Below are 23401 nucleotides of genomic sequence, written 5' to 3' on the forward strand. Positions count from 1 at the left end.
ACAGATAAGTTTTAATTTTATTTCTAGTTCTCCAGATTTCAGTCTCAGTGGTCTTGATATTATTATGTGAAACACACTTCCCGACATGGGTACTGTGTGTGGGCAGTTTTTAAAATATATGAAAGCCATTTTAAAAATTATGTAGTGATTCTCTATTTTCTAATATATGTAAAAAGACACGAGACAATTCCTCATTATAAATCCATGGTTTAAAAATTGTTTTTTTTTTAATTGTTTAAAAATTCATATTCAGGAGTAGCATCATTCTCTTAAATTACTCATAAATATTTGATTAGCTTACATCTTAGGTTGTATTGAATTCTGCAGCTGTGATTTTAGCCTATTTTAATTTTTTTATAATTATAAATTGGCCCTTTGGATTTCATAACCAATATAGATACTTGTCTATTACTTTAGGGATTTCAATGATACATAATTTATTTTGGATTACTTTAGACTTCTTTTCCATCTTGATCCAGTCTCTTGTCTTTTTCCTTAATTTATTTTAAGATTATTTATATAGTCACACATACATATATCATGGTAGACACAATTTATATGTGAATGTGTGGGTATATGTGTGCATGTGTATCTGTGTATGTGTTTATATTTTTTTTTTCTCTCGAGATTGTAAGATCTTTCATTAGGTTAGGGATTAAATATTGTCATTTATTCATCCTGTCCAGGGCCGTGTATGTAGTAGGTACTTACTAGACTAAAACATTGCCTTATTTAAATAAATTTTTATTTCTATATTTCCTTTTCTTTGTATCCCTATTAAATAACACTGTTTTTTCATACTTTTTTTTATTCTTACCAATATGTTTGTATCTTCTTTGTGACAGATCTTTTCGTTATTTGAACACTGAGAGTTTTACTGTGCCAAAAGCTTCTAAACTATAAATCAAGAGAATAGATGTTGAATAAAACAATTTTTGGTTGCTGAAATGATGAGATTTCTTGATGGTGTTAGACTGGGAAAAGAATGTGCGAATTAGAGATTTAATATAGAATTTGAAGAAAACAATTTAAACTTACTGACCCTCAGTTTTGTTTTGTTGTTTTTAAATTCAGTGTATCTTATTATACTTTGGAGATTAGATGACATAATAAATGTGGACGACAGTACCTAGCGTGCAGAAAGGCCTTGGCAAATGCTGCTTTACTTCCATTCTGGAATTTCTACAGATAGCTATCTAAGAAATAAGATTAATGGTCAGCCATATTGCAATTTGACATTAAAATTAGATGAGTACGTGGCATTTACAAAGAAAATAAAGTTATTTATTATTGCCTTTTAAAACCATAAGTTGTGTCTCTTAAATCACTCTATTGATGCAGGTACCTTCCTAAAGGAACAGTACAAAGTGTTAAATAATCCAAAGTATTCAAAAAGCTTATGCAATTGCTGATAAAATCTGTTTAATTTTGTAGACCAAATTGTGATGGCCAATTTAAAACATGTCTTAAATGGCAACATGATCTGACAGGATCAAGTGTGAGGAATTTACTGTAAGTCATTGTATTTAAGAAAATTCAGTATTATCACTTCATACTAAAAATACATTAACATTACCTTTTTTCTCCCCCCAAATTCCAGGAACAATATGAATTATATTGTGAAATGGGTTCCACTTTTCAGCTCTGTAAAATTTGTGCCGAGAATGACAAAGACGTCAAGATTGAGCCTTGTGGGCATTTGATGTGTACTTCTTGCCTTACAGCCTGGCAGGTATAATCAAGATTTAATTAGCAACATTGATGTCTTCCTTATATTCCCTGTGAATATTTCTCTTTTCAGTTTTCTTCATCTTAATGATTCAGGAAGTAATACTGATAAATGCTTTTTTTGAATGGTTGTTAGAAAAAAAATCTCATGTTTGAATCTTTCATTTATATGATTTGATTTCTTTTTGTTTTTGTTTCCTTTGCATGTATAACTTAATTTTATGATATTAATCGTAAGTAGTTCTACTTCTGAAACACTGTTGATTTCAGAATGTAACTTATCAGTGTTACCAACTAACTGTATTTATATTATTTATCATAGGTCAGATTCTATTTATAGTAGGTCAGATTCTGAAGCAATAAACCCTAGTAGATAAATCTTACGTTGGTGTTTCAACACCTCTCTTCTCCTGAGAAGGTGTGGTTCCTGTCTCACATATGTCTACAGTTGCTCTGTAAGGCTAAAATAGAATCAGACAGAAAAAGTTTCCCAGATACCTTTAGTTCCCACAGAAACAGGCACTAAATTTTCCAGTTTACAGAAGCAGAATTTAAGGTGAGTTGCCTTCCACTCTGTAGGCATTCAATAAGTATAAATTGATTTGAGGTTTTAAATGAAGACCTAGGGAATAATTGGTTTCCCCAAGGGCTTTTTTAAAAAAAAAAAAATTCTTTATCTGTAATAAAGTTTGGAGATTTTAAAAATAGATCTTTGGACAGATTTCTAGTTTTGAGTATTTGGAGGATTCACAGACTATTTTGCTCAAGTCATTTTTTAAATTGCTCTGTTTAACACAGTCAGTATTGAAGTCAGTACTGCTGATTGGGTTTAGAAAACAAATAATTAAAATTTCAAGCCTTTTAAAAGATTTTCAGTTGAGTGTATCATCGGCATCCCTACCGCATTCCTGAGCTTTCTCTCCAACCCAGAACCTGTTTATTGCCTGAGGAAGGATGGCTTCAGAGGATCAGGAAGGGGCAATGCAGACTCATAGGAGCGTTGATGTTTGTTGAGCTCATTACTTGATAATAAAATATGAATGATTTTCACATTTTCACAGTCTTACAAAGAGGGCCTCTTTTCTCCTTTGGGGACATTTTAAAAATGGATAAAAAAAAGGGGAAGAACTAGGAAATGAATTACAATTGATTTACATTTTCAAAGCCGTTTCTGAACTCCCAGACATCTCTGCTACCTCGGTAAAACTTGCTCAACATCCCTACACTTCTCTCTTTGAATATGCGTTTGGTTTATATTTTACCTGAGGTTTTCCTTGTTATCCTTGCCCTAATTTCCCTTTATCCCTTTGTGAATTTTGTGTAGTACAGGGAGAAGTTGGAGGAAAAGGGACGCTAAGTATGGCATCGGCAAACTCTCAACATAATCACGTGATTGCTATTCAAGTTACGTTAGCAATAATAGTACTGCAGACGTAGCAGTGTCTTTTTATAAATGAGTTCCAATAAATTTAGTTAACACTGATAGAAGACAAAACTGTCTGTTTGCAAGTGGGTTTCAAATGTATCAGTAGAAAGTATTATAGAGATGTTGTTGACTCAGTGCCTGGCTGACTGGGAGGGGACTACTTTAGGATGATTTGTTGTACCTGAAACCCATTAACTCTTTCAGGGTAAGTATTAAACTGATAGGGGCCAAATGTGTATGTCACCCCTTTAGGTTGACTTATGTCCTCAGTGTGGTAGTATGGTTCTCACAGGTATGAAGAAACTAAAAGTTTGCTTTTCTCCCTAAAGAAAACCAGAATTTTAGGCGGGTACAAACTCCCAGTACTCTACCTCCATACACGGCCTGTGTATTTCAGCCCCTTCTCTGGGGGCCCCCGGCTTGGAGCATACAAATACATACATATTGCAGGACTTAGCATCTTCAGCTTGAAACTTACCTAGCATTTGGAAGTTAAGAGGGTTAAAAGTCGGAAGCTCCCATTAGGTTGGCAGAACCTTTGATTAGTAAAGATTATTGTTTATAGTGTCATGCAAAGTAGTTGTTTACCTTGTGGCTCAGGGTGAGTAAAAGAGTAGGGCTGAATGTAAAGCAAGGAGGTTTTACTTATTTTACTTTCTGTATACTTCTTAAATGAAATTTATCTTTTAAAACTTCAGGGCCAGTGCTATATATTTAATTTAGTGATAAGTCTGTGAACTATTTGCAATAGGTATGTTATGTGCAAAACACACAGGAGTATTTCCCAGTTGTCATGGCTATGTTATTAACCCTTTGCCCTTTACATCACCACAGGTTTTCTATATATTACTCTGTAGTCTCCAAATGGTGCAGTTCTCTTGCCTGTAGCTAAACAATTCCTTGATTCTCTTCATGATTTTTTATGTTGATCTAATGGCCTTATATTAAGATATGTCCAGTCATATTTGTAAATTAACATTTGCAATTTCTTTCTTTCTCTTTTTTAGTCTGAAGTACAGTACTTCTTAGTTCTACTTTTAGAGATTGAGGAAGTGCATAAATTGCCAAGTGCTAAAAACTGTCTCTGAGTAAAATTTTAGGAGAAGCTGTCTGAAAAAGTAGTACTAAAGTAGTAGTTGACTAAGTGAAGTAGTAAAAAACTGACAGATTCAAAAGTGCTTATTAGAAGGTTGAAATAATCAAAATAAATCACACTCATATCACTAGTGAATAATGTTATTATCGTAATGTAATTATAGAATTTTGCATATAAGTTAATGAAAAATATGCAAAGGCATTATTTCAGCATCTTTAAAATTCTTCTCACACAAGACAGTTCATGATCAGTAAATAGTTTTCTGATACATCTTGTATATGTCCCTGTAAGCTCTTACCTCCTTGTATTTGTATTATAAGCATTTACAATACATATTTACCTGTTTTTCCTCTAGGATGTGGATTGCTTTACCTGTTTTAGAATTCCTCTCCCCTAGCATGCTACCTCCACGTTGGTAGTTATTCGGTAAATACCTATAGACCGTATGCTAGATAATGTAAAGGAAAGAGAAGAATAGGGCTAAGAGTACAACAAATAAAAAGACACTGATATTATAGATCAATTGTGAAAAGCCCTTGTAATGTCTCAGTTCTGTCCATTTCTCCTCTGCAAAGTATCGGTGGACTTTTCAAAGACCTTTTATCATGCTTAAGATCCGAGAATGATTCCTAAGAATATTAAACCTCAGATCCATTTGTTCCATTTAGTAGCTGCTGGGTGATTCCCTTCAACTTTTCACATTTTGGTTTTTTTGCACTTTTTTTTTTTTTTTTAATTCCTTGCAATATTACTGGCACTAACCTACAGGCAGGAAGACCAAGTTTCTATTTATTGCTTTTTTACACCAAGAAACATGCACAGTGATCCCTGATTCAAGTTTTCTCTACCTTGAAAAAAATTGTTAGGTCAGTGTTTGAGAATTTCTAAGTGATGTTCCGTAGTCTCTACATCTCAATGGGATTTTAGTGGTTAAAGAAGCTTCAACTTTTGAACATTTCTACTTTTGGATAAACTGAATATTTCTACATTTTCATATAGGTTTCACACAGTGCTGCCTCCTGCCAACCAACAGATCTGTTTTGGCAGTTTTCATATTTTTGTATGAACAGCAGCATTTGACAGTCATTTAAATACATTATTGCAAAATGCCCCTGTTATTTAATAAAAATAAGTCTTATGAAGTTAATCCATTTAAAATACAGTTAACAAACATTAGCTATACTAAAAACCTCACATCTAGCCCCAATGAGCTGCTCACTGGACTTAACCTAATTGATGGTCAATATGAGGACAAAAAGAAACAAAATTATGAAACATTTCCATAGTTCTGCACTGTATTGTCAAACATTGTATCTAAGCTTGTAGATGTAATTGGAAATGTTATGTGAGTAGTAAGTCTCTGGATATGAGTACATGTAGTAATATGTGTCTTTTTTTTTTCAACTTTTTCCTTATTCAAAATGGTAAAAGGCTAGAGTCTGTTTTCTAATTTTAAAGCCAGTGTTTTTGTTTTTATATGCTTGCTTGTTTTTTCTATCAGAGAAAAAATTAAGTTTTCAAACGTAATTGTGCACAAGGATAATTTGGTTTCCCTTAACTGGCTTGGTAGAAGCTGACAGAATATTTCATCCATCGGGCTCCAAGATCTCAAATCCATTCGTTTTCATTTATTTAGCAAACATTCTTTAAGCAGCTTCTGTTTCCCAGGTTCTGTACTAAAGACACAGTCCCTACCCTCAAGAAGTTAAAATTAAATCTAAAAATTTTATCGAGGGGTACGGTACTAATAATCACTTGAAATGAATATTCTGTTATCTTTCAAATTTAATTATGGATTTGAGACATTTTTGTTACTTTCTACTACTTTGGTTGGGCATGCTGATATGAAAAGGATTTTAAAGGCTGCATGTCTGCCAAGAAGCTCTGATAAATCAGGTCCAATAGGAAATATTAAATCCTGACCATAAACTATTATGTGTTCAATCAACCATTGTGCATTTTTAGCAAGTAGTTCTTCACCAACTTTTCCTTCCATTTGATGCCCTACTTTGGTTTAATTGAAATTCATTGGAGATTTAAACTTTGTAATTAGCGGAAACCCTAAGAAACGCACAGTAGAGGTGTCAGTTAGTTGTTATGGGCTGCAAGTGGTTACTCTTTAATTGCTGTCATAATGGCCCATTAGTCATGCCTCTGAAGAGGTGTCAGATACTTTTTTTTCCTTCTGAAACATCTGTGTTATTTAATAAATTGAACTGGCAAGTCTGAGTTTGCACAGAATACTAAGTAAACTGAGTAATCACCTCTCTAGAGGCATTCTTTGAAGTAGTATCACTCTGGGTTCAGCATTTCTTTCTTTTTTTAAAAAAATAAATTTCTGTATTTATTTTTGGCTGCATTGGGTCTTCGTTGCTGCGCGTGGGCTTTCTTTAGTTTCAGCGAGCGGGGGCTACTCTTCATTGAGGTGCGCAGGCTTCTTACTGTGGTGGCTTCTCTTGTTGTGGAGCACGGGCTCTAGGCGCACGGGCTTCAGTAGTTGTGGCACACAGACTCAGTAGTTGTGGCGCACGGGCTCAGTAGTTGTGGCGCACGGGCTTAGTTCCTCCGTGGCATGTGGGATCTTACTGGACCAGGGCTACAACCCGTGTCCTCTGCATTGGCAGGTGGATTCTTAACCAGTGCGCCACCAGGGAAGTCTGGGTTCGGCATTTCTATTCCATCCTTGGCAATGAAACTTGGAGAGTTTTCTTTCACTTCCACACTATTACACGAATATTAACAAAACATGTTCTTTACTTTGAACTCCTCCTTGTCTTCTTTTCTGTAATAACATAGTATGCATCAGTGATATTACAGGGTGATCACATAAGGTGTAAAGTAAGGAACTGTTTTTGTTCTATTTTTCTTTCCAGGAATCTAGAAAATATCTGCTGAATACAGACTCTAAACTGTGTTCTTCAAATCTTCCTTCCAAAATAAAAATGGATACACATATGCCAATTGGATATGCAGCCTTTGTTTGAATTATTGCCAAGGACTTTAATTCAATTAAAAGCAAAATTAATTTTCCTCTAATTATTCCTCCTGCATATTTTTTCAAAATAATTTAAAGGAAAGATATTGGAGTATTCAAAATACTTCGCAAAAAGTCAGTAGATGAAAATTAATAAGCTCTGATTTTAATATGACATGTGATTAAAGAGATTTATAGGTGTACCATATTTAGAGAGCATGGTTGGGGAAGAAATGTGTAACTGTCTAAGAGAGGTGAGAAGCCAGCTCAAAGAATCACATTCAAGGCACTAAGAAGTAATCTTAATATATCTGTTTTCAAAAGCAACCAGCCTTTAAATTTCTAGCCTCAGTGAAGCTTCATAACCTTAGTACTACAAATAAAAAAAATTTGCCTTTAAGAATGTTATAAATTAGTATTTGTCCTTGATTATATGTTATGTCTTTTTGTATAAATGTGATAAAGTGTTGGAGCTCCTCTTTCACTTTGAGAGTCCTGTAAGGGCTATGGTATGTTTCCTCAGCTATCTTACTTCTTTTCTTTGTTCTTGAGACTATTTTTGTAGTAGTTATACCAACTGGAATTTAAGTAGCACTTTGGAAGGCTTTGAGTTAATTTACCTCACTTTATCTTTAAGATATCCCTTAAAATGTGCATTCTCTCATTATACCCTACAAAGAAGATGAAATGGCTTACCCAGTGTCACACAGCTGCAACTGGTTGGTATAGGATTCCAATCCAAGCTTCCAGATACAGAATGTTTATGCTTCTTTCCTGATTCACTGTTTTCATGGTCCTTCCAAATTAAAACTATAAGAGTCTAGATTTGTCAATGTCGTCTTCCCTTGCCCACCATAAAAGAACACCAAAACCAAAGATCTCTCTCACTGTTACTTATTCTAAGATCACTATTAACTATCCTCATTCATTCTTTATAGCAAGAAGTTACTAAGTTTTTGTGGGATATATTGTGCTCTGAAAATGCTTAGTATGGACCCAAGCTACTCTCAGTATATGTATATGTATATGTATCTATCTAGTTATTTATCTATAATTGTTTCATGTTTAGAAAAAGAGATTTATGGTAACTTCAGATCTGTGTGAAGTATACATAGCAAAGTAATGTACATTAGAAGTTACTGAGATGGGAAACCCACATATAGTAAAAATATAAACTGCACTCCAAAATGAGACTCATGAAGTCCTATGTATTCTCTAGGGCCCTCCATTTATATCGTATTTGTGGGAAGGCATGAAATGATTGACCTTAAAGTGTGCCTTCAAATAATTAATCATCTTGGGAGCAAAAGAAATTGTACTATATATGATGTTTATCTCTTAAAAAATTAAAAGAAAGTATTTATTTAAGAGATAATATTGATCTGGACAACATTTAAACAAATACTATGGAAGGTGACTGATACATGATGATGATGATGATGATGATGATGATGAGATGATAGTGACAATATTTATTTGGATTTTTACATAGGGTGTTATTGGGGAATGGGAATTTTGGGGGGAACTTAAATTTTTTTTCTATTTCTCTGTCAATGTTAATTTGTTCTCAGGTTACCTAAAGTTATATTTAATATCATTAACTTGCACTATTTATGGTTGCCAAATGAGTCTGAGTAGTTTTATCATGAGCATATTACATAGTTAAGTTTCAGATGGTGTAGAACTCACTGATAACTTCTGTCTCATTTGGTTTGGGAGGATTTATTTGAGGAAGTGAAGTCTACTGAGTGAATTAGAACGGATGGAGTCCAAGTACTTCCTCTTAACTTTCTCAGAATGTGATATGTTGGGGACTAGAGAAGGAGTTATTTATTGGTCCTTCTTCTTCATTAACATATGTTCTGTGATCTTGCATTAAGTGTATATTGACAGAAACATTATTTTAATTATTGAGGCACAATCCTGATGAGTTAGGTGTCTATCGAAGACATTCTTCATATGTGTTTCATCAACCATCTGACAGAAATGAGGGTGGAGTACCAAAACAGCACCACAACTTGAGATTCTGAGTACCAAATTTGACAATATGGTCAAACTTAATTTGCATATGACAGTAGTCAGTTTACAGAAAAAGTGGTGGGTGAAGTCATATTAGAGGAGGCATGTTGTGTGATCTATGTTTTCAAATCAAAATGGAAGTACATTGCAGCTGGATTTTGATCCTGGTAAGTAATGTAAACGCTCAACAAAGATAAAGCTTAACAGAAAATATATTTTGTGACATATACTCATAAAGCAGCTACTCTCACATCAGTAATTTGTATAGCATTAAACTTTAAGGTAAGAGAGATGGCGAAAAACCTAAATTCAGTTTTAGATGAACTGTTCCCAGTCTTTTTCTTGTACCATCAAGATGCTATTATTGCCTTTCACCTCCTTCCCTTTCCAAACACAATCTTTCCAGTTACCCTTTATCAGGAAATAGATCACATAAACCAGAAGTCATCCTTAACCAAACAGCATGCAAACTGACCCTGGAGGTTCTAAGGAAGCCTTTGAAGGGGAATACAGTTGCTTATGCATTCTAGCCACTGTACTCAAAAATAATATGACTTAATTATTTAGATTGAATAGATTAATTGTAGTTATGATAACTGTATTATAGTTAGGTCTTAAAAGATTTTCTGGTTTTTAGGTACACATACTAAAACATTTACAGATGAATTTATGTAATGTGTAGGATGTACTTCAAAATTATCCAGGGGCGGAGGGAACAAGTAAACATATAGTTGAAACAAGATTGGGTGTGAATTGGGGTGGGGGGTGTGATGAATTGGGAGATTGGGATTGACATATATACACTAATATGTATGAAATAGATAACTAATAAGAACCTGCTGTATAAAAAAATAAATAAAATTCAAAAATTCAAAAAAAAATTGGGTGTGAATTGATAATTGTTAAAGTTGGGAGATAGGTACATGCAGATTCATTACACTTTTTTCTCTGCTTTTGTTTATGTTTGAAAATTTATGTAATAATTTTTTAAAAAAATGTATAAATGCATGAAGTGTCTACTTAGGGCCCAGAGTACAGCTTTCCATCCTTCATGCATTAAAGACACAGGGAACATCAGCTCTATTATATTTTAATTTTTTACTTAGTGGCATTCAACTTACTTAAACTAAAGAAAAAAACTGTACACCCATTTCTTCCACCACCCACTCCCCCACCTCTGGCAAACACCAGTTCTCTGTATCTGAACTTATTTTTGTTTTGAGTTAATTAATTTTTAGATTGCACATGTAAGAGAGATCATATGGTATCTGTCTTTCTCTGCCTTATTTCACTTACCTAATGCCCTTGAGGTCCATCCATGTTGTGGCAAATGGCAAGATTTCATTCTTTTTTATGGCTGAATAATATTCCATTGTATATATGTACCACAATTTTTTATCCATTTATCCACTGATGGACACTTAGGTTGTTTCCGTATCTTGGCTACTGGAAATAATGCTGCAGTGAACATGGGGTGTGCATATATCTTTTCTAATTAGTGTTTTCATTTTCTTCAGGTAAATATCCAGAAGTGGAATTGCTGGATTGTATGGTAGTTCTTTTTAATTTTTTGAGGAACCTCCACACTGTTTTCCATACTGCCTGCACCAATTTACATACCCACCAATAGTACACAAGGGTTTTCTTTGTCCACATCCTCACCAACACTTGTTATTTCTAGTCTTTTTGATAACAGGCATTCTAATAGGTATGAGGTGATATCTCACTTTGGTTTTGATTTGCATTTCCCTGATAATTAGTGATGTTGAACATCTTTTCATGTAACTGTTTGCCATATATATATCTTTGGGAAAATGTCTATTCAGATCTGTCCATTTTTTAATCAGATTGTTATTTTGTTTTTGTTTTTGCTGTTGAGTTGTCTGAGTTCTTTATATATTTTGGATATTGGCCTGTTATCAGGTCTATGATATGGAAGTATTTTCTCCCATTCAGCAGGTTGTCTTTTCATTTTGTTGATGGTTTCCTTTGCTATGCAGAAGCTTTTTAGTTTGATATAATCCCACTTGTTTATTTTTGCTTTTGTTGCTTCTGATTTTGGTGTCAGGTTCAAAAAATCTTGCCAAGACCTATGTCAAGGAGCTTATTACCGCGTATATTTTCTTCTAGAAGTTTTATGGTTTCAGTTCTTACTTTCAAGTCTTTAATCCATTTTAAGCTAATGTTTGTGTATGGTGTAAGATAATGGTCCAGTTTGTTTATTTATTTATTTATGGCCATGTGGCTGTCTAATTTTCCCAACACCATTTATTGAAGAGACTGTCCTTTCCCCATTGTATATTCTTGGCTCCTTTGTTGTAAATTAATTGACCATGTATCCTTGGGTTCATTTCTAGGCTCTCTATTCTGTTCCATTGATCTATGTGTCTCTTTTTATGCCAGTTCCATACTGTTTTAATTACTATAGCTTTGTATTGCTCTGCTTAGGGCCACGAATACCACTTTCCATTCTTCATGCATTAATGATGCAGGGTACATCAGTTCTTTCTCATCTTGCTCTTATATATTAGAACTATCTGTTTGAAATTATCTTATGTAGATCCGTAGGAAAATTCACTGCAGACACACAGTATGGGTCCATTTTGACTTTTATAATAAGGGGATTTTACGTGGATGACAACCTATATTGAAAATGTACTTACATTTAATGTTCTTGTTATCAAAAGATAGGAGAAAGGTTTAGCTTTCCTTAAATATTTGCTACTGTGTTAGAAAATAATCAGTGTAAGATGGGAGAATTAAGTATCAGTTTTATCATCTGTAAAATGATGGAGCAAATAATTGAGTTGCCTTGAAGCTCACCAGACTTGAGCACACGTGGCAGTAAACATCAAAGGATTTTGTATTAGCCTGTCTGTATCTCTTCATACCACCTTAGTTCAACTATTTTACCCTTCCAAGTTTCTTTCCCAAATTATGTAGCAGTAGATGAATAAGGAATTGTTGCAGTTTCTTTTCATTAACCAATCCAGAAAGCATTTGTTTTTCTTTTTTTGACAATTTGTTTGGCAAAGGAGATGTTCAGTTTGTTAATCAGAGTGATGCTTGGGGATGAATAAACTACGTAGCACGGAATCTGCCACAGAGTGTATGCTAAGTAATTGTCCAGTGAAAGGAGAGTGAGTGTTACTCCACCACTGGTCAGAGTATCACTGGAGGGCAGGTAGATCACCATGTTCCCATCATACCAAGTGCATGGGACAATCTTAAGTACTGAATGGTTTCTTTAAAGATGTTAGCTCTTTTCATTCATAGTCTCATCTCTAAAAGTGATGCTCTCATGCCATTTCTGCCTTAAAATGATCTTATAATTTTTACAGTTTTTTTAAATAACATACTACTAAGGTCAGGGTATAATGGAGAAACAAAAATATGGTGGTGAATATCACATACCATCTATCTCTAAAAGTCAGCATTATCTGCAGGGCAAGAAAACAGTCTTGTCCTGTTTCCCTCCCAACTGTGAATTCTTAATGTAGTTAGTTTTTGAGAAATGGAATTGGGAGATTTTCAGAAAACTTCAGTGATTACCAGTAAATGAATTTCTGGCCCCAAAGTATTTGCGCAAATCTTTTTGCAGTATCTAGTTTGAAAGCAAGATGAGGGGCAAAACTTGATATCTCAGGTATTATTACATTCCATATGAGCTGTGTCAGGATGACAGGCTCTCAGGACAGATGATGATTTCTGAAAATAAACTTATTTTTTCCCACTGATTGCTTATAAATCAAGGCTTTAAAAGACCTAGGCAATTAAAATGGAAATATGTAGCCATAGTTATGTGCACAGGAACTTTTCCAGAATTGATTTTGAAATGGATTGTTCTAATTGATACTACTACTTTATAATGAATTTTTATCAAAATGTCCTTTTTATAGAATGTTTAATTAGCACTGGTGCCTTTTGGTAAAGAGGGACATGATTCAATTTCCAGTTTTCTGCAGGACTCTAAAGTTTTGATACATTAAAATTGTAAATGAATATTCAGTAAAATAAAGTTAAGCTCCTAACTTTTTGATTTATCCTAAATCAAAGGTTTTTGTAAAGAAATTTTTCTTCAAAAATTTGAAATTTTAAATACTGAACATATATTTTGTTGACTCCCTGTTCTACTCTACCACCTTCAAGGTAGATCTTCCTCCACCCCAACTGCCTACCTGAAAACCTATTTTTTGCAACTTCTTTTTATAGTAGAACTTTGGCCCCTCTCAGTAGTGCTTTATTTGAACAAAGACCAATCAGCACAATTTTTGTGTTTGTTCAGGAGTCAGATGGCCAGGGCTGCCCCTTTTGTCGCTGCGAAATAAAAGGAACGGAGCCCATAATCGTGGACCCCTTTGATCCAAGAGATGAAGGTTCCAGGTGCTGTAGCATCATCGACCCCTTCGGAATGCCGATGCTGGACTTGGATGATGACGATGACCGAGAGGAGTCCTTGATGATGAATCGGTTGGCTAATGTTCGAAAGGTAAAACTAGAAAACATAGGATTTTTTCAGTTGTTGTGTGGACATGAAAAAGAAATGATGCTGTCGCAAGTTGGGTATGACGGAGTGTGGGTTTGGGAAAGAAAGATTCTGGAATCAAAAGAAAGGTGAAGATACAAGTAATGTTGAAAGGCTGATGGAATCATAGGCTGAGAAAGAACTAGACTAATCAGAGTGCTTTTGCTGGTTTTAAACTCCAAAATGAGAGATGGTGAGAGCTTTCGTATAGAGACAAACATCATCTGAGACTGGCAATAGCCCATCTGTGAAGAAAAATTTAAGAAAGAAAATTATTAAAATTAGAAGTGATGAAACTGATGAAAAATAGTCTTTGTTGAAGTCTAAAAGAAGTGTCTGATAGTTATTTTTCTTATCAGGAAAGCCAGCCTTCTGTTTGGCTATTAAGAGGTCACGTAAGATTTACCTTTATGAATTTACCATAGTCTGGGGTTTGCTTATCAATGTTGCAGACTCAAAAAATTAACTTTGTCCGTTCACTGGGAATGGATGCTGCTGCCCAGTTGGAGTTTATGTAACCGAGCCCACAAGAGACTAGTCAGTGAACCAGAATGCCAACTGAGTAATTAACAAACCAGAAACATAATGATGAAGAGAGCTGGACCCTGAGCTATCAGGCTATTCTCTGTACAAAAAGATACATGAAATTCAGATTACACTCAGAAGTTTTTTGCTCCTAAAATCAGAGAAATGGCAACGAGTGTTATGAAAGCATCTGCACACACAGTATGAAGGTGCCCCCCGCTTCCTTCTGACTTACGGCAGGCATGGCTAATCAATCATGGTTCCCATTCCTGCTGAGTTCAGACTTGGCCTGCACAGCCTTATAGAACCTCCACTGCAATTCATTAGGATTTGGCAGGTAACATGCAGCCTATTTGCCATCTAGGTGGAACGATGATAAAGTGTAATGGCAGCAGATTGTATTTGCCATATGCATCCGTCTCTGTGGTAGGGAAGCACTTGGTGCAGGAAACAGATGAGGTGTTTTGGGGGTTACCCGTTCTTTACGGCTGTGTCAAAATTTACTTCTTGGCCTCCTGCATCTTCTGTGTTCCAGTGTTCCATGCTCACCAGGTACTTATCCTTAGGATTTTAAAATTATTTATTTATTTATTTATTTATTTATTGTAGAGGGAAGGATTTTTTATTTATTTATTTATTTATTTTTGGCTGTGTTGGGTCTTCGTTTCGTGCGAGGGCTTTCTCTAGTTGCGGCAAGTGGGGGCCACTCTTCATCGCGGTGCGCGGGCCTCTCACTATTGCGGCCTCTCTTGTTGCGGAGCACAGGCTCTAGACGCGCAGGCTCAGTAGTTGCGGCTCATGGGCCTAGTAGCTCCGCGGCCTGTGGGATCTTCCCAGACCAGGGCTCGAACCCATGTCCCCTGCATTGGCAGGCAGATTCTCAACCACTGCGCCACCAGGGAAGCCCTCCTTAGGATTTTTAAATAACAAATTTCTACATATGGAGATATATTAATACCACCAACATGGCTACTCTCAAATTCTACTTTGGTCTGGGGTGATTTTTATTATTCACCTCATTGGTTTTTCATAAATGTCATAATTTAACTCTCATAGTCATAGTTTCCTCTCAAGAGAAACTACTCTTGATTCTATCCTCTAATGCTGACAACTACATTCAGCTTTTACTTTTGAAGTTTGTGATCCCTTTGGCCCAAGAGATGGAAGAAAGGACGTAGTTATTCCTCAGTAACCCTAAAGGATGAACAAGAAAAAAAAAATCTCAAATTGAAACAGGGAATTGAGACTTGATTTTAAGATGAACTCAATCAGTAACCAACATTAATATGTATATGAGCAAAACTTTTTCACATTTTATTCTCTCAACTTGAAGAGGTAAATATTCTTCTCATTTTCAGATAAGGAAATGAGGCTCAGACTAGTCATGTGACATGGCTACAAGAGGAGGTTGTAAAGCCAGAATTCAGAGTCGTGTCTGCTGGATAAAAATACAGTGCTATAGCCAACACTCCATATGTAGCTTTCTTACATGCTGAGTGATGAAATGCTTTCTACCAAGTCAGATTGTGGACTGTATCCCAAAATATTTGTCATATAACGTTATTTTAATAAAGTAGTAACCTTTATGATTTCAATGAACTGGCACTGTTCTGTGTTCGTAAGTCCTTGATCTCATTTAATCATGACATCAATCCAGTAGAGAAGCTACTGTTACTGCCCTGTTTTACAATGGAGGAAATTGAAGAAGAAAGGTAAAATAACTTGCCTGAGATCCCAGTACTACTCTAAAGCAGAACTGGTGCTTTTTTCCTAACTTCAAAACTGTAGTTATGAGCCGTCATGCAACACACCTCTTTTGCCCTCTTTGGAACCTGCTGCACACATTGTACTTCATAGAGTACAAGTCTCTGTTCTCTGAAGGTCTATAATATAATGTATATCAGGAATAGTTACCAACTTCCAATGAAATGTTAACCAGAAGTTAAGAATAATTTGAACTGTGATCTGTTGGTATTAACCTGTAAAGATATTTATGCCCTAATTGGTCACCAAAAACCCAAGCAAATTCAATTAGGCCCTGCTAATTGATGTATAAAAAACTGTTACATCTGTTTTTCCATATACTAGCCGTATGTGGCTCTTTAAATGTAAATTTTAAATAATTAAGATTTAATAAAATTTTAAAGTTTTGTTCTTTAGTCCCACTCAACATATTTGAAATGCTCAACAGCCCCTTGTGTCTAGTGGCTACCCTGTTGAACTGTACAGATGTGGAACATTTTCTGTAGGTATTGAAATATCTAGTATAGATAGATATAATAGAAATAACTAATATCCAGTAGATAATTATATTGGACAGAGCTTTATTAGATCATTCCTGCAGGTTCTTATTAGAAGCAGCTAGGTCTTGTTGCAAAAGACCTTTTCTTTTAATTTAGTAACCTAATGGTCTTAGCTTGGTCTGAATATTTGACTGTGATCTAGCACTAAAATCAGCAATCTGTGCCCTGTTTTTGTTTTTCTGTGAGCTAATGATAATTTTACATTTTAAATGGTTATATATTTAAATGATTTTTTAAGTACCTACATAATTTCCTTGATTTTGCATCTTGGCTTGCAAAGCCTTAAATATTTACTATCTGGCCCTTTAAGAAAAACATTTCAGGCCCCAGGTCTAGGGCACCTTAAAGCATTTAAAGAATGTTTATTGAATGCATGGATAACAGGGAATGACAGAAAAGTATTTGAGAAACATACAACAGCTCAGGTAGTTCCAGTGAATGAGGTGGTAATGTTTTCTAGCTAGGAAAAAGGCATTTCAATTTTCTTTACTAAATGGGCTTTCTTCCTTCAGTGATTGCTGTCAGGGGACGGGGAGCTGGGCCTTAAGGGTAATTCTTTCAAGAACTTGGTACACTTTACTGCTTTGGGGAAAATGGAGTTTACCCTATATGAGTTTGGGAAAGGTTGCAGTTTCAGCCTGATTTCCACTGAATGAAGTTGAAGCTTGAGCTTTGCTTCAGTAGTAGCACTGACAATTGAAGGGAATCACTGGTAACATAAAGTGAGCACAGGACATTCAGAGGTGACTGGTGGTTTTCCCTGATCTCTCACGCACTCTCAAACCATGCATGTTGTGGTCCCTCTGGCACAGTGGTGAGCTTTTTTTTGAGGGAGCTGAGAGATTTTGACAATGATCTTCTCTTTAGTTTACCCAAAAAAGAGAAGGCTGGTGCTGCTCTCAGACATTATCGTCCCAGCAGTCAGCAGTGTCATTTAACAAAGCTTTCACTCGAGTCAGTGTCATTTCTATACTTTCTTATGACAGTTAGAGATTGGAGAAATTTAAAGAACCTGTAATCATTTAAGTTGAGGAATCATATTTCAATTAAATGTCTTTATGTGCACTGATCTGCCTCTAGTCAATTTTAAACAGATTGTGAATTTTATAATATTTTGTAAATCACTGCCACTTAACTTTCAATAAAACCTAAATTTTACTGTAGATACAAGCATCAGTTCTTTCTGAATAATTGGGGAAAACATTGCTATAGTATTATGCTCCCATAATACTTCATAGGTACTTCTACTTCAGGAGTTACACTAAATTGTTATGTTTTATTTAGAGGACTGTCTTCTCCATTAGACTAGTAATTCTTAAGGCCAGTGCCAATATCTTATTTATCTTTGTGTTTCCTGGTACCTAGCATTTATTAAGTGAAATAACAAATGCACATGCATGTTCACATGGTCTGTGAGGGCAGTGGCCTGATTCTGTGCACCTTTTTCATTCCAATCTGAAGACTGAGTTTATCTGTACAAAATACCAAATTATAGATTCTATTCAGTTCTGTCTTATAGATGAGGCTATGAACAAATATCACAGATCACTTTGACACAATAGCGCTTCTACCTGCTTTTCTTCCATTCTGTTTTTTTCAGTCGTTCTGTTGCCTCATTCATTCATTCATTTTAAAAACATTTCATTCTCTCAACTCCACGAGTGACTGTCAGTCATGGTCCAGCAGAAGGAATCAATTTTCTTTTATCTGCCATTTCAAATACTCATCTCTATCTTTCTCCTCTTTTATGAGCAGGTTGATGACTATATTGTGAAATGGTTTCTGTCTGTCTTAAGCATATTGCATTCTTTAAATTAGTAATGCTTCCATCATAGCATAGAGAACTGAGCTGTTTATATATTCCTGTTGCCATGGTGATGTCCTGCAGCTGGAGTTTATAAATAGTAGCATACTGAACATATAGAACGTAGTTTTATTGTCTGTTTTATAAGTTTATTTAGTAATGCTAATCGTACAGAAGCAAATAGAACCTATAAATCTATAATACAAGTGTATTGGTTGCCTTTCTAGATATAGGCTATTTTATGAGTTTCACTAGAAGATGTTGCACGTTTTGCTTGGAATTGTACCATTTCCTGAGTTATCAAGCTGTCAGAATTTCTAGGATAATTGGATCTGAGTGAGCCCTTGGAGGAAGTCCAGGGTGTGATCGATAAGATCACATCCTTCTCTTTGACTTCAGTCAGATCAAAGCTAAGAAAACATGTCTATTGCTATTCAGAATTTTGTTTCATTTTGCCAAAGGTGTACAGAATCTCAACAGTTCCTTAGCAATTACTCTGATAGAAAATGTTATTCATGAAACACATAAATTACAAACAAATGAAGATTTGATACAAGATATGTTGACAGGCTGACCTAGTGTATGAACTGAGATTAATTCCTTTGCTCTTAAACATTATATTTTCTTAAAACAATATTTAAAATTTTAATGAATGACCATATAAGAGGAAAAACAGGTGTGACCAGAGGTCAAAGGAATTATTCTTCCTTTATCTTTTTTTATACATTCTCCTAATGCTGCCATCACCAATTAAAATACATATTACTAATTGAAAACTTAATATATCATCTAATTCTTGCTTTTCCTAATAATGTGTGAAGAAAGGATCCATGGTACTCCTGATCCTGAGGAAAGAATTCATGTGTATAGATCACAGTGTTTTTGCAGTGTTCTTAGGCGACTGTTACCTTTTTAAGGTGACTTAGATTCCAACCACAGGGCTCAAGTACATGCTGGAGCAGTAAGGACAAAATCTACAACAAAAGTGAAGTTCAAAAATAACAAGGCATTTGAAATGTAGAACATGGTTCTCAAGTATGGGCAGTTCTACCTCCTGAGGGTATTCAGAAATATGTGGGGACATATTTTGTTGTCACAATGACTGAAAGGTCGAGGGAACCACTGATATTTAGTGGATGGGGTCAGAGATGCAAAACATCCTGCAACCGTGGGGCAGTCCCACCTAAGAAGAATTATTCGGACCACATGCCGACGGTCCTCACCTCTCCCGCTGTGCAACACGGGCGGAGTCGTGGATGACAGCAATCCAAAGTCACAGGTTCATTGTCTGCCATTTAACTGCATTTTGTTTACTGATTTTCTTAAAGTTCTCCATGCAGAATAGTAGCATTTTCTATATTAGTATGTGAATATCAAAGGAAAAAACTACCTTGTCCAAGTGCAATGTGATGATACAGAGCAGCGGTCCCCAACCTTTTTGGCACCAGGGACCGGTTTCATGGAAGACAATTTTTCCACGGACTGGGGCCAGGGGCGGTCATGGTTCAGGTGGTAATGCGAGCGATGGGGAGCGGCAGGTGAAGCTTCACTCGCTTGCCCGCTGCTCACGTCCTGCTGTGGGGTCCGGTTCCTAACAGGCCACGGACTGGTACCAGTCCTCAGCCCAGGGGTTGGGGACCCCTGATATAGGGGACCCTGAAGACACTGTCACATATTCCTCAAAAATAGTTTGAATATGTAGTAGTTTAGGAGAAGCTAGCACTTGGACTCTTGTACTTAGTTTTGGGTTGGCCTCCTGTGGTGTAGACTGTGAGCTCATGGAGGGCAGAGGCCGTGCCTTGTTCTTCTTTTCATTCTCAGAGACTTGCATAGTGCCTGACCTATGTTATATGCCATTGAGAAAGTTTTGTTTTTCTTTTTTTTCATTGAATGATCAGTGGTGACACTGTTCTTTACTGTTCTTCAGAGAGCTATGGTCCCTGGAGTCCAGCAGCCTGAGTTCATGTTCTAGTTTTGCTACTTAGTATCTATGTGTCTGCATTGGTTAGTTAACTCCCTGTGCCTCAGTGACCTTGTCTGTGAAACCCTACCTCTGAGAGTTGAGGTTAAATGAGTTAATGAATGTAAAGCCATTGGAACAGTGCTGGTACATAGTAAATGTTAAGTATCTGTTGTTATTAACATTATTTTTTATATAGTGTTATTTAAGACTCCTATAATATTGCTGTGCTTCTGAGAATTAAATATCAGTATTTTTGAGATGTCTATGGAAGTATTTTTTCTTTTAGATACTATTACCTGTCATTGTTTAGGAAGAAATAGACACCACAACTGGATTGGTTTGGCAAGAGTTGGTTGTATTTCTTTACTGTATTAATGTATACATAATTATGATTACATTACATGACCACATTAAATTTACTGTACAACTATCTTATAGATTTAAAACTCAGAGAAAATGCAACATTGCCAACATGTCTGCTGGCATATTATTTTAAGGACTATGTAATTTAGATAAGCTTACAATAGTCTTATTTTCTACATAAGTGAATTAAAATGATTAAGTACAGGGAGCTCTAATCAATACTCTGTAAATGACCTATATGGGAGAAGAATCTAAAACAGAGTGGATATATGTATATGTATATCAACTATACTCCAATAAAAATTAATTTAAAAAAATGATTAAGTATATATTCTCTAAAGTAGGATGAAGAACTTAAGTAACGAAATAGCAATTGCTTATCGTTCAAAGCAACTGTAACTGGTATTTTGCCAGCAACAGGACTTTCACACGAGGGCATTTTTCAGTGGCTAAAGTTAATTCCCTTAATTCCCAGGGTGTTCTTGTTTCTCAGCCATTTTTATGGAAATATTTCTAAATTGTATGTCACTCTTCCCTGACTTCTCAAAATTGGTTATGCGGCTGAATGAACCAAAGGGCATAAGAAGCCACTACAATCAACGTGACATACTTCTTCAGGTTTACGTTTTGCTACAGGATTTAAGGGGAGGTTGCACGCAGACAGGGGAAACATAACTTTGAATTAAAATCACATATATATTTGGATTAGAATGCAAAACTCATATAAATGTTTAAAGTAAAATATGAAACTTCAAAAGAAATGTCAGGGTTATAGAGGCTGGTTACAGGCTAGGAGATTATGTCCCTCTTATAAAAGGTACTTCAGGGAGAAGCAGTATAGCTCTATGTAGCTAATAATGTTTAACATTTTAATGGAGAGGGCCCTTGGGGTTATTCCACTTGCGAGGCTGTTTGCAGTTCTTTAAAGTAGACCCTATTGCAGTTTTATTGACCACCTCCCTGTCAAACCTCAAAGAGAAGTCAGCTCTTACTCCGTATGTAAGTTTCTAACCATTTTCCTTCTCTTCATTGCTTCGAATTTGTAGTGTCTAAAAATTTTACCAAAGTTATTAGTGGAATGTCAACAATAATAATAATTTAAAATAGTGAACCTCAGTTTACACACAAATTTAATATCCATATTCTTAGTAAGCTAGCAAGGTGCTTATTCCTTGTTACTATTCCTAGAGGGAGAAATACAGCAGAATTTTTCCATTGAGATGACTTTTCCTTTTTTTTTTTTGGTTGGTTTGTTTTTGGTTTTGTTTTCTAAGACTGTTAGAGCAGTTTTAGGTTCACAGAAAAAATTGAGGGGAATGTACAGAGATTTCTCATGCACCCCCTGCTTCCACACATGTGTAACCTCCCCATCATCAACATCCCCCACCAGACTGATACATTTGTCATAATTGATGAACCTACACTGACACATCATTATTGTCTAAAGTCCATAGTTTACAGTAGGGTTCACTTTTGGTGTGGTGCATTCGTGGGTTTGCACAAATGTATAGTGACATGTATAGTATCATGCAGAGTATTTTCACCGCCCTAAACGTCCTCTGTGTTCTGCCTATTCATCTCCCCCACCAAAACCCCCAGCAACCATTGATCTTTTTACTGTCTCCATAGTTTTGCCTTTTCCAGAATGTCCTATAGTTGGAATCATACAGTATGCAGCCTTCTCAGATTGGCTTCTTTCACTTAGGAATATGCATTCAGGTTCCTCCATGTCTTTTCTTGACTTGATAGCTCATTTCTTTTTAGCACTAATAATATTCCATTGTCTGGACGGGCCACAGTTTATTTATTATCCATTCACCTACTGAAGGACATCTTGGTTGCTTACAAGTTTTGGCAGTTATGAATAAAACAGTTATAAACACCTGTGTGCAGTTTTTTGTGTGAACATAAGTTTTCAGCTCCTTTAGGTAAACACCAAAGAGCATGATTGCTGTATTGTATGTTACGAGTATGTTTAGTTTTGTAAGAAACCACCAGACTCTTGCAAAGTGGCAGTAGCATTTTGCATTCCCACCAGCAATGAATAAGAGTTTCTGTTGTTCCACATCCTCATCAGCATTTGATGTTGTCAGTGATCTGGATTTTGGCCATTCAAAAAGGTGTATAATGGTATCTCGTTTTAATTTACATTTCCTTGATGACATATGATATGCAGCATCTTTTCATATATTGATTTTCCATCTGTATATCTTTGGTGAGGTATCTTATAAGGTCTGCGGCTCATTTTAAAATCTGATTGTTAGTTGTCTTATTGTTGAGTTTTAAGAGTTCTTTTTATATTTTAGAGAGCAGTCCTTTCTCTGATGTGTATTTTCCAAAGATTTTCTTCTAGTCTGTGGCTTGTTTTTTTGTTATTCTCTTGATAGTTTCTTTCACAGAACAGAAATTTCTCATTTTAATGATGTCCAGCTTGCCCATTATTTCTTTCATGGATGGCACCTTTGGTGTTGTATCTAGATGACCTTGTATTTGGTGGTCACTTGTTAGATTTCTCCTATATTCTAGGCGTTTTATAATTTTGCATTTTACATTTAGGTTTGTGGTCCATTTTGAGTTAATTTTGTGAAGGGTATAACGTCTATGTCTAGATTTTTTTTTTTTTTTTTTTTGCATGTGGATGTCCAGTTCTTCAGCACCATTTGTTGAGAAGACTG

At 35.5% G+C, this 23401-nt stretch overlaps 1 protein-coding gene across 6 annotated transcripts in view; it reads left to right on the plus strand.

Annotated features, from left to right (window-relative positions):
* The window catches only part of CBLB (Cbl proto-oncogene B), a 208975-nt gene that overhangs the window by 126374 nt on the left and 59200 nt on the right, over positions 1–23401 (plus strand). For all 6 annotated transcript variants that reach the window (XM_057545481.1, XM_057545483.1, XM_057545480.1 and 3 more), the window contains 2 exons: positions 1601–1732; positions 13529–13732. In XM_057545481.1, the coding sequence (XP_057401464.1) occupies positions 1601–1732; positions 13529–13732 (336 nt within the window). The remainder of the gene's footprint in view (positions 1–1600; positions 1733–13528; positions 13733–23401) is intronic.

This window comes from Balaenoptera acutorostrata, chromosome 4 (genome assembly GCF_949987535.1).
Source record: "Balaenoptera acutorostrata chromosome 4, mBalAcu1.1, whole genome shotgun sequence".
NCBI lineage: Eukaryota > Metazoa > Chordata > Mammalia > Artiodactyla > Balaenopteridae > Balaenoptera > Balaenoptera acutorostrata.